Here is an 11,401-nt window from a genome sequence, read left to right as displayed (position 1 = left end):
CAGTATGTGAGCTCTACGGGTTGTGTAGTTTTCGAGTTGCATGGGCTGTATGGGAGTTGAAGTTCCTTTTTGGGCAATACGTGCGTCTCTGCACGCAATCACTACAGCTGACGTAATGTTTTTTTTATAACCCGAGCGCCTCTGACAGACAGCCTACTGAATGTCTGTCCCGCGCAATGGCGCGCACCGTTCAAAACATTTCAAATGTAATTTGGTAATGAGCTGTCCGTCCTATGCATATCATGTTTTTCTCAAAAAAATGTATTCTATAATATATTCTGCATATTGTACTTGCAAATAAAGCTGCATAGTTATTTTGATACTTTCAAATATTTCAAACCAAATCATTTTACTCAAGTATGAGAATTGGGTACTTTTCCCACCAGTGGTTATTACGGCAGACAGGACAGATTCATTGTACCATTAAATACACTTTACACAAAGGAATATGAGTAAGTTTTCAAACTTTATTTATCAGTGCATGAACAGAACGCCAAGACCAGGTTACTTCCTCTCACCATTTTATTTTCTTCTTAATTACTTAAAAAAATAATAGAGCGATTTACATCATTTTTTGGGGAATGAAGGTAAGTATTTATACAGGTGCTGTACAATTTATAAACATTTACAACTACCACATAATGTAGAGACCAGAAGGCTGTTCTGTTGAAGCAATGCAAGGCCACATTATTATATAGACACACGTGACATGAACAATAAGGATGTAAAAGGGAAACTATACATAACTGAAGAGTTCATCAAAATCAGTATACTTTTCTAAGATTTTATCAAGAGATGGCAAAATGTGAATTGAACCACACCACAGGACAAGCATCGCGGACTAATCCGTTTCTCAATAGATTTTCATTTGAAAGCTACTCCATACATTGTGAGTGCATAATTCAATGCCGTACGTAAAATCCCTTGTTTTCCATGGTTGCTAGGAAGAAAAGACTGCTTTGTTTAAACAGACTTTAAGCTGGACACACAAACGTAAAGGTCTTAGTAGATATGTTTCATACATGCTACATCATTTATGCCCTAAAACAGAGTAGGCTATACCATAACAATTGTTTAACATTATGTAGTGGTCGTGAAACTCGGGTTTCAGGGATTCTGACCGTTTCTTTACATCCTCCAGGAGAGGGCACTATAGTCTAAAGTGTATCAGAATAAACCACGATATGTTTGGTATTACCTGGGTATTACTGTAGTCTTTAGATTGATTGAATATTAACATCTTGGACTGGTGCACAATTCAAAGCACATTTTGATGTGCACGTTAGAATAAGAAAAACTGCTATGTCGCAACAAAAAAAATTGCAAAGGTCTCAACTTTGAACGTCAATCTGTTTATACAGCTAATTTACCCCCACATTTAGATTAGGAAACACCTTGCTAAATAAGACACATGAGATAACGTACAGTCAAAGCTACAGCAATATCTAAAATAAATACCTGTCAGCTTGTAGTATACACATTTTGCCAGAAGACCTTAAATAGCTGCTGACAATAAACAACAACACGGATTAAGGATGGAACAGGCTGTGAATGGATAGAAATAGAATGTATAGGGATCATAGACTGACATACACAATTATCTAGTAGTCCATATGTCATTTACGTGGCTCATCCAACATGGTGGCACAGTTCAATTGATACAGTGATGCATATGTAATGTACACTAGAACACAGTAGTCATGAGCAATTTTTTAAGTACTCCCACAGGTGTCTATGTGGCTAAAAAAACACATTTACATTTTCAGTGGTTATGTCTCTTCTACACATTCTATTTCTATGCTTCGCTCACTACATCCAAATGTAGCATATGAATACGTAGATAGTGTGTGTGTATATATATATATATATATATATATATATATATATATATATATATATATATATATATTTTGTCATAGTTCATCTCAATAAATTACTATGTGCTTCATAATAAACACACGTGTAGCAGTAAGTAAACAATATACCTAACCACAAGTGTATGGTCATCAGATAGATGCATATAAAGCGTTGTCGTAATGATCTAAAATCTACTGCAAAGCTGATAACAGCGATTCAGAGTCTACACAGAGAGCATGACTGGACTGGATATGGACAGACAATCATTGAAAACCCAATCCCCCTTCATCTCCCAGTGACTCGAGGAGTAATCGCCATCACCTCTTTTATACACCCATCAGGGACACAGCAGTGGATCAATCCCACCAGGAACACAAAACGCTGAGTGATTTTGCCTGGATACGAGCCCATCCTTCAAACCTTCATACAGAGTGACAAGCAGCATCCTTCATCAAAGCCTCCTTTCATTACCGACAAAAAGAGTTTCACAGAAAGGATTATACAGGACATGAACCAACTCCCTTCCCAGCATGTCCGAGTCTCTGATTGGCACAAAACAGATTGGATTTCACTGTCCTTCACATCAGACAGGCACCCACTACCACTGCAGAGCCACAAACTGACTGCACTTTGAACATTAAGACAGCCTGGAAGGTTGGCTGAGGCAAACTGTGAAAATAATCATTGATATGCAATAGGAGGCAATGTGATGATGAGGAGTAACACAGTGATGCAAAATAACCTCAATCCCCTACACTCCTCATTGGTCCATTCTAAATATCATCAATGCAGGTGAGCAGAACTGTAGTCTTGTATGCATCTGTTATGGACGGGTTAGTCTGTCTACAACGCATCAGTTACCCTCCGCATGAGGGTGTATCTTGGCTGAGCTGGGGACCTTCCACGGCCCCGGGGTGATGGTGGCCGGTTTCTTACTGCTAGGGTTCCCGTTATATGTGTGCTCCTGGATAGCAGCACTACTTGTGCTACCCCTGGTATCACTCGGATTCTCCTCCTCAGCCGCCTCTCTGTGCTTGCTCTCTCTTCCCTCTCTCTGACCCCCCTCTCTGCGATGCAGGGTTCCGCCCTCAGAGTCTGGCCGTGCCTTCTCCCTCTGTGTCTGGGAGTGGGATCTATGAGGCGCCGCCCCCCTGTCCTTCCTACGGCTCTCGCTGGTTCCCCAACCTTCGCTCTCCCTCTCCTGTCTGCGAGTGGGGTCCTCCTCCTGATTACTCCTCCTCCTCTCTCCCCCCTGCGTGCCCTCTCCAGAGGCCGGGTTGGAGCTGGGATGCTGCTGCCCTCCAGAACGCCTCTGACCCTCATCCTGGCCCCTTGAGGGCTGCCTAGAGACTCCTGCCTCTGGATCCCTCCTAGGGGTGGTCTTCCTGGGGCTGGAAGAGCGTCCCTCTCTGCCCTCCCGGCGCTCTCTCTGGCCGTGGCTGTGGGCCTTCCTCTCCCTTCTTACGTCTCCCTCTAAAGACTCGTTCTTGTTTTCAACAGTCCCTGCCTGGCTTCGGTCACCTCTGTCTGTCTTCCTGGGGCTCTGAGAGCGCTCTTTGGTATCAGCCCGGGCTTCCGTGGCTCTCTTGGGGCTAGCATGCTTGTTGCTGTGCGACATGGAGTCACTCTTCTTGGGGAGGGTGTTGGGACTGGTGTGTCCCCTGTGGTGGTGAGGCTGCTGCCCTCTGGCCTTGTTGGGCTCCAGCAGCCTGGAGGGGGAGGGGGCAGCAGCAGCGGACATGTCCCAGTCAGAGGGCTCTTCGGGGGCAGTGGTGTTGGCGGACGAGGGCGGGGACAGCTCAGAGGTGGACAGGGAGATGGAGGATGGAGAAGCGGGGGATGACTGCTGGCCGGATGCAGAGAGTCTTGGAAAGCTTGAGGGTGAAATGTTCACTTTCTCCTTCATACCTGGAATAAAGGCATTGAGAGTCATAGTGAATGAGAAATGAAATGGTTTCACCTCTAGCTAACTGAGAAAGAAAAAAAACCAAATTGCTGTCTTTCCAATCTGCTTCAATATCACAGTTATATTAAAGTCTGGGATGTAATTGTATATTCAATATGTGAAGGTGGTGAAGTATCTTTAAATCTCTTAAAATAAGAGCACATATAACACAATTCATTTCTTTCTCTACTTTCCGAATTATAACCTTTCAAATATGAGCTTTTGAGTCAAATAGACAATATGAATGTGAGATATGTATCAGTGGAGGCCAGTGACATCAAAGGGAGGTAGGTGCAAGGTTTTCTCCATAGTCGCACGGCTGACGTTTCAATTTCCCCCTCGAGCTGATAAGAGTAGCACCGGCGTGATTGAGAGAGCAAAGATGTAGCGGAGAACCAGCAAGTGAGATGGACTTATTGGAGCTGAAATGGGGTTTTCCATTTCTATGAGGAACAACTCATAGAAATCCATTCTTATTCATCTCAGGACAGGAAAGAGTTGATACCGGTGAACGCACACACACGTTTTTTAACATTTGCCCTCCTTCCCATTGATCAACATCTAGTTAACGACTTTCTCCTGGTCTCAATCATTGTGATGTCGTGTGCGTTCAGTGGCGTCAGTGTTTGGGTTCTGTAATAACCTTAAAACAACCTCGGGGGGCTCTAGAGCCACGTCGTACTCCAGCGTGGGTCTCGGGCCCCAATTCAATCAATTGCAGATGAAGAAAAACTGCAGTTTCACTCAGAATGCCAACTCTATTTTAAGGCCATGATTGGTTTTGTCCTTGAGAAAAATAACTCTGTCTTTTCATGGTAAACACCTCTAGTACCGCATTAACATTCAGAGGGAACCTGTACTGTAGTGCAATTTCCTTTATCTATGATTGATTGAATTGAGACCTTAGTTAGTAAACTTGTTTCCCAGGAGCCACTGCCTCCGTTCAGACCACCTCCTGCAGGTCACAGTTAGAGAAGCTCTCATCCTACGAGACCTTGTCTGGGGCATAAGGCTGTTATGAGAGGGGCCGTCCAGTTCTGATTGAGGGGGCAAGGAGGAGAGATAGACAGAAGCTCATTTTAAAAGGAGAGAACAGAGGCAAAGAGGAGGAGAGAGGAGAACGAGGTGGTTTACCAAGGTTATTAGGGACAGACCAAGAAAAGCAGTGAGGCCACTAGTGATGCTCTGGTTTCATGTAGAAGCACAGGGTGGAGGAAGAAGAGTTCACACCTACAGGGAGGAAGAAGAGAGAGAGAGAGAGACAGAGAACAGTGCCAGGACAGCCAGACAGAGAGGTAGAGCCAGATAGATAGAGCGATATAAAGCGAGAGAGAGAGAGAGAGAGAGAGAAAGGTAAAGAGAGACGCCTGCAACAGCCTTCACATGCAAAAAAAGGGAGGTACTGTAAAAGCTGGGTTATAATGTGTGTGTGTTTTGGAAGGAGTTGTAATAGTGTTTGAGCAGTGTTGAGACCCTACAAGTAGAATAAATAGTATTCTAGAAATACAATACTAGAACGCACATGGTTAGTCCATGGTCAGTCTTCTATACGTATGTGTATCTTAAGCAGCAGCAAGTGTCTGAGGAGGCTGTGTGTCAAGTTTGGATTCTAATTCTCTGGTTGAGAACATGGTCACTCTTCCGTGTGTGTTTGAGTAGAGTATTCGTCCTATTGAGTCCGAGGTCACTCACTGGGGTCGGGGACCCGGCCCAGGCCAGGTCTGAGGAGCAGCAGGACCTTAGTGCCCCCAGCCTGGATCAGCTCGATGGCCCGGGTGTGTGTGATGCCTTGGGTGGGCTCGCCATTGATCTCCACGATCTGATCTCCAACCTGTGGTAACAACACACACACACACGACATGACACACATGACATCCCACAGGGATGGGTTAGGGGAGTGTTCAGCCGGGGTAGGTCGTCATTGTAAAATAATAATTAGTTCTTAACTGACTTGCCTAGTTAAATAAAGGTGCAATTAAAAAACATGACAGTAGAAACGGGTTAAACGAGTTAAAACTGGTTCTCGCTCACAGACGCCTTTCATCACACATGTAGTTTTGTACCCATTCTCATAGAACGAACAGAAGAAGCCCCCATTTATGAGAGCAAGTATTAACGCCCTGGGTTGACTCACGTGAATCCTGCCGTCTTTCAGCGCAGGGCCCTCCTCCGCCAGTCTCAGTATGAACAGGCCCATGTTGTACTCCTTCCCTCCCCGCAGACTGAAGCCAAACCCCCGCTGGCCTCGCTCCAGCTCCACGTGGAAACAGCCCTGATCCAGAGAAAATATACATCTCTACCACGTTCAATTCAGTTATTCGGCTAACGTTTAGCTATAATGTCATGATTATGTTGTAATAGATGTGTGATTGCAAGCTTGATGATATTCGGGTACCCAATGTCGCTCCCTCAAGGGTAGGAAAACAACCACAAACGCAGCAATAAAACAACACACGGAAACACACAGGGTTTGACCGTTTATCGCCATAGCCTCACCTGCTTGGGGCCCGAGGTGATGAGTTGTCCCAGCTCGCTGGGTGGGACGGACTTCAAATCCAGAGGGTCTTCATTCCTAAACAGTCACAGACAAAACATCACAGTGTCAGTGTTCTCTGCATCTACAGTACCGGACAGGTTTCGTTCTTCACAGGGTTCTGAGTGTCTCGTTCCTTCAGTGTGATTGTACAGCAGTGGGGTAAATTGTACACGCTGCAATTCTGCTGAAGAGACCAGCTGCTTGTTCTGTAAACTAAAGTAGCTGGCGCTTGCAGAGCTCATGACAATCAATTGTGGGAGCTGAGCGTCAGTGATATTAAAGAGTCCTTCTTAAAAAAGTGTGCTTTCCCAGACTGCCTCTGTCTAACGGGGAGAGTTTACATACTTAAGAGTGCCGAGTCAACAGCCTCCCTCTCTTGCTCCCCTTACTTCCAGAGACCTGCCTGACCCTAGCCATGTGTTAGAGATTACAGAGAAGGAGGAAGGGTTTGACTTGATTAGAGAAGAGAAAAGGGAAATGAGGAGAGATCCAGGGTGAAACCTCACAGTGAGCAGAAAGAGAGAGAGAGAAAGAGAGAGAGGGAGAGAGAGAGAAAGAGAACAGAGTTAGGGGAGGAGAGGGGAATTATCGGTCTGTAGTAATGGATTAAGTCTGACAGGTAATCTGGTTTAAACAGGAAGATAGATCAAAGAGAGAGTGCAGGAAAACCACCCTCTGTTAATCCTTCTCTTTCCTCCTTTCCTCTTCAGGATGGGCCATGTAGCGGTGTGTGTGTGTGTGTGTGTCCACTCCTGTACCTGTCAGTGTGGCTGGCAGGCTGCTGGCCCACAGCTCTGTGCTGTGTTGCAGGGCTCTGCTTGGCTGAGCTGGTTTCAGATGCAGGACCACTATTCTCTAAAAGAACACATAGAAGACTTTCAGTATGGAATGTCATGCACACTAGCACTTCATCTTCACCAGTCATCTCAACTCCGTACCATTCCTCTTTCCCTTCCAACAATATCAAAATAACAAAACAAAAAACGGGTAATGCGAGACTAACAAACTTCGTAGCTCTACAGTAAACATAAACAAAAAAAAGACTACAGACTCCCATTTCAAGTAGGACTCGATATCCCTGAGTTCCGCGTGTCTGTGGAAGTTCGTACCATCCTCCGGCACCACAGTGAGGGTGACAGTGTTGCCGGCCTCCTTGATGAGCTGGACAATGTCGTTGTGGGACAGTTCCACGATGGACTGGGAGTTGACAGCTGAGATACGGTCGCCCACCTTTAGCTGACCGTTGCGGTCCGTGGGACTGCCCTCGATGATGCGGCCGATCTTGTGAGGGATAACTAAAGCGAGAGAGAGAGAGAGAGAACGAGATGACAGGACCATTTAGCTCAGCCCTGTCAAGTACAGTGCAGATGGTGCTTGTGAGGCAGTAATTGTTTTTCAATGTACTACCAGCCGTACTGCAGCACAGCTTGCGGGACGCCACAGAATTCTATGGCGCGTTATTTAAGTGTCAGCCATTGTTGCCAGAATGACGCAATTTACCACAATCTGCCACCATCTACCACAAACCGCCGCGGCGTAAGCTCCAAACTTTGAAAGGAAGAACCCCTGTAATCAGACTAGCCGAGCTGAACGGTCTATGATAGGGATTCTCCCTCTTTCTTACCTCCGGGAGGCGGCTTGTTCTTGGAGGTCAGGATTACGAAGCCGAAGCCTTCGTTGTCTTTGCGTTGCAGGGTGACGTTGTAGCACTCTGGGTGTTGGGGGGAGCTGGCCGTAGGGACCTCGATGCGGAGCAGCTTGGGAGAGCCGTTAACCAGGGCTGGAGCCACCTTCTGCTGACCACCACCAACGTCCTCCTCTGATCACGCACACACACACGCGCGCACACACACGCGCACACACACACGCGCGCACACACACACGGATGGGTTCATTTGGGGAAGATTACCATTTACATTTGAATCACCTAATTTTGACATTGTTGATGGTCTCTCTCAGCCATTCGTATGAAAGCTCAAAGACAATAAGTGGTTTTATAATGCTCAGTTTATGCCACCACATTATCCCTTTAGGCTGATCCAATGCCGTTCCAGTGCTCATTTCAAAATGAACCCCACAATTACTGTACTGAAAGAGTCTGATGTGTGTACGGCATATCTGAACTGAGCACAGAATAGGAAATCAATATTTGGAGTGAAAATCTTTGTCAAGTCTGGATATCAACCGCAACGCGTCTATGATTGATGCTTCATTCTTCCAGTTCAACCACGTCTGTCATTACAATACATAAAATCCAAAAGCAATTTCAAAAGTGTTCTCTCTTGTCATTGAAGCTTATTTGTGTGTGTAAACAAAGCTGCGTACAGCAGGGGCTCCAGTCTGTCCATCCGTCAAGATATAACAGACCAGAACAGAACTCGTCTTGTTTCCCTGTTTGTTATGTAAATCATCTCCCACGACTGGATCTGACATCTACAGCACTTCTCACAGCGATCATCACTTTTAGAAGAGTTGCATAAACACACACACACACCTGTGTGAGCGAGTTTCCTGCGGACTGTCAGCAGGACTTGTCCGTTGCGGGCAGCGTTGGTCATCAGCTCCAGCACCTGCTTGTGAGATCTGCCCTTTACTGGCACCCCGTCGATACACATGAGCTCATCACCTGCCCGCAGACGCCCGTCCTTCTCTGCTGCTCCCAGGGGTACGATGGCACCAATGTACACCTGAAGCCAGGGAACAAAGGAGTGCATGATGACATTTATCTAAGCCACTCAAACACAGGGGCATAACTTTAACCAGATTTAGAGCCAGTTTCCCAGATCCAGATTAAGCATACTCGTGGTCATTGGAGGTAACCCATTTAAACCACAAGGCTTAGTCTGGGTCCGGCTAAACAGCCCACAGTGTGCCCGGAGTCTTCATGCTGGCCGAACCAGCAGTCTCTCTGGGAGGGTACTTACGGGCTGATCTGGCCCCTCTCCTCCTAAAACGCGGAAACCAAAGCCCGACTCCTGGTTCCTCTTGATGAACACATCTAGGTCCTTGGTGTTGGGGGCTGGACGGGGAAAATGAGGGAAAGGAAGAGGACACATTGAATTCACCGCTGCTATAGAGGAACAGGCAAAGACCGAACACCTTCTATGTTCAGTACTCATGAGAACAGTGAGGGTTAAGAAGAGCGATGTGTGAGACTGGCACCCCGTAAGGAAGTGGTATGTACTGTATACTCACGCTTGCTGTCCAGCAGGGCCTTGGACTTGAGGTAGAGTTGTGAGGGGTCGGGTTTGGGGGAGGCTGAGCGCATGGTGTTGGGGGGGAAGGGAAGGGGCTGGGGGGCCGGGGTCAGGGCTGGGTCTGCGGGGCTGGTGGACATCTCCTTCTCCTGCCTCTCCTGCCTCTGCTGCGACATGGGAGCAGTGCACTGCAACACAACAAACCAGACGATTCAATTAAACTCTACATCACCTTTTTAAAAAATGGCCCGTATAGCATCATCTACAACTCAAGGCACGTCGGGGTAATAGTGCTGGATTTAGAAAGACAGGACATGTTCTTCTGTACTCTCAAACTACTCTTAGACGTTTTCCACTAGTGTCTGCAGTGCCGGCCTTTGTTAACACAGTCCCTCATAAAAGCTGTAGGGAAAAAAACTTCCACTGAGCCGGATTCTTCCATTTGGATGTATTATATCTCAATACAATTCTCTGTTGTTGACCCAGTAGACACGTATACTCTGTTGTAAAAGGCGGCAGATCAGAACTGTTGAACATGGATTTACAGCTTAAAAACACTGTTACACAGTATAACTACTACCAGCCAGGATGTTAAATAGCTGTTTGCCAGGAGCACATTCACCCATCCGAGTCAGCAGGCTGCCTCCAAAAATAATACCAGCGAGCGTGTGGCTCGCGAACAGCTCCCTGAATAATGTACGGCTCTCTACAGCAGACTGCTGTTGGTGGGGAATGAAACTAAGACAAAGTTATATCAGGGCTTGTTTTAATAATTCATCTGGGGTTTAAAAGCCCTGTGTTTCCATTTATGTTCCCAGACCCGCTCTACACTCTCTAGGTGAGTCCCAAATGGTACTATTCCCTACATGGTGCACTACTTTGACCAGAGCCCTATGGACCCTGGTCAAAGTAGCACACTACATAGGGAATAGGGTGCCATTTGGGACACACATCTATGATTAGAATCCCCTGCAGAGGCCACGGGGAGAGTCTCTGGAAGAGAGGAGAAGGGTAATTAAAAGCATTTATTTGAACTTACAGGTTTTAGAGACTTCACAGGAGATGTCTGACCTGGGGAGAGAGAGGGAGAGAGAAAAACAATGTTATTAGACAGAAAGATGACTCAATACAGTATAATACCAATGTATTACGGAGGACAGGTTCCAGTGCCTTAGAGGGATGACTGGGTTAATGTGCTGGATGTGTGAAGTATAATAATCTCTCTCTACTTTTCTCTACTCTATTCCTCCTGCTCTGCTGTGGACACATCCTCTTTCATCTGCTTTAGTGCAGTGGTTCCCAAACGGTGGGGCACGCCCTCTAAGGGGGGGGGGGGGGGGGGGGGGGGGGGGGGGGGGCGAGAGGGATCGGCAGGGCCGGACGGCGCAGGGGTCAGTCCGGCTTTCAAGTTGTAATAGCACAAGGTGCCATTTTCGAAATTGGGTAGTGCATCCTCAGTTTTCCTATTTTCCATCATTGTATACATTTATTTTTATATTTATAACTGGGCAGAAATATCCAGATCAACTAGCCCATGTCAGCTGACATTTTTTAGCTAGGTTTCTTTTTTGGGAGTAATGTTCGAGTCACTGAAATATCACATGAACACACATGGCAAAATGTATAGAATAGCAGGAAATAAACTTGAAATGTTCTCTCCTCCAACAAGTTGGGGTGTGAACAGATTGTGTCATCTGTAGTGTTTGTGGCCATAGAAATAGACGTGGCGCGCGTGGGCACAGGATGTTCCCCAATGCTGGAAGGGGAGGGGCCATGACCGTAGCCCCATACATCCTCTCTCCCTGCTCTCCTCTCTGATACTAAAGCCAGGGAGATCATGGTTCAACTTAACCAGCTGGTGGCACT

General features: G+C 46.4%; 1 protein-coding gene across 4 annotated transcripts in view; it reads right to left on the bottom strand.

Annotated features, from left to right (window-relative positions):
- Positions 1-447: 447 nt before the first annotated feature.
- Positions 448-11,401, bottom strand: part of LOC110492084 (membrane-associated guanylate kinase, WW and PDZ domain-containing protein 3) — a 195,119-nt gene continuing 184,165 nt past the window's right edge. For 3 of the 4 annotated variants that reach the window (XM_036947015.1, XM_036947016.1, XM_036947017.1), the window contains 11 exons: positions 10,575-10,606; positions 9,534-9,723; positions 9,263-9,357; positions 8,833-9,025; positions 7,963-8,157; positions 7,448-7,633; positions 7,097-7,193; positions 6,299-6,374; positions 5,937-6,074; positions 5,495-5,633; positions 448-3,765 (listed from right to left, as the gene is read on the bottom strand). In XM_036947015.1, the coding sequence (XP_036802910.1) occupies positions 2,711-3,765; positions 5,495-5,633; positions 5,937-6,074; positions 6,299-6,374; positions 7,097-7,193; positions 7,448-7,633; positions 7,963-8,157; positions 8,833-9,025; positions 9,263-9,357; positions 9,534-9,723; positions 10,575-10,606 (2,396 nt within the window). In that variant the 3' untranslated portion in view covers positions 448-2,710. Of the gene's footprint in view, positions 3,766-4,936; positions 5,033-5,494; positions 5,634-5,936; positions 6,075-6,298; positions 6,375-7,096; positions 7,194-7,447; positions 7,634-7,962; positions 8,158-8,832; positions 9,026-9,262; positions 9,358-9,533; positions 9,724-10,574; positions 10,607-11,401 lie in introns of all 4 variants that reach the window. The other variant, XM_036947018.1, reaches the window with a different exon arrangement.

Source organism: Oncorhynchus mykiss, chromosome 16 (genome assembly GCF_013265735.2).
Source record: "Oncorhynchus mykiss isolate Arlee chromosome 16, USDA_OmykA_1.1, whole genome shotgun sequence".
In the NCBI taxonomy this organism is placed as follows: Eukaryota; Metazoa; Chordata; class Actinopteri; order Salmoniformes; family Salmonidae; genus Oncorhynchus; species Oncorhynchus mykiss.
The sequence above is the reverse complement of the archived record's forward strand: the minus strand, read 5'-3'. Positions and strand labels throughout refer to the sequence as shown.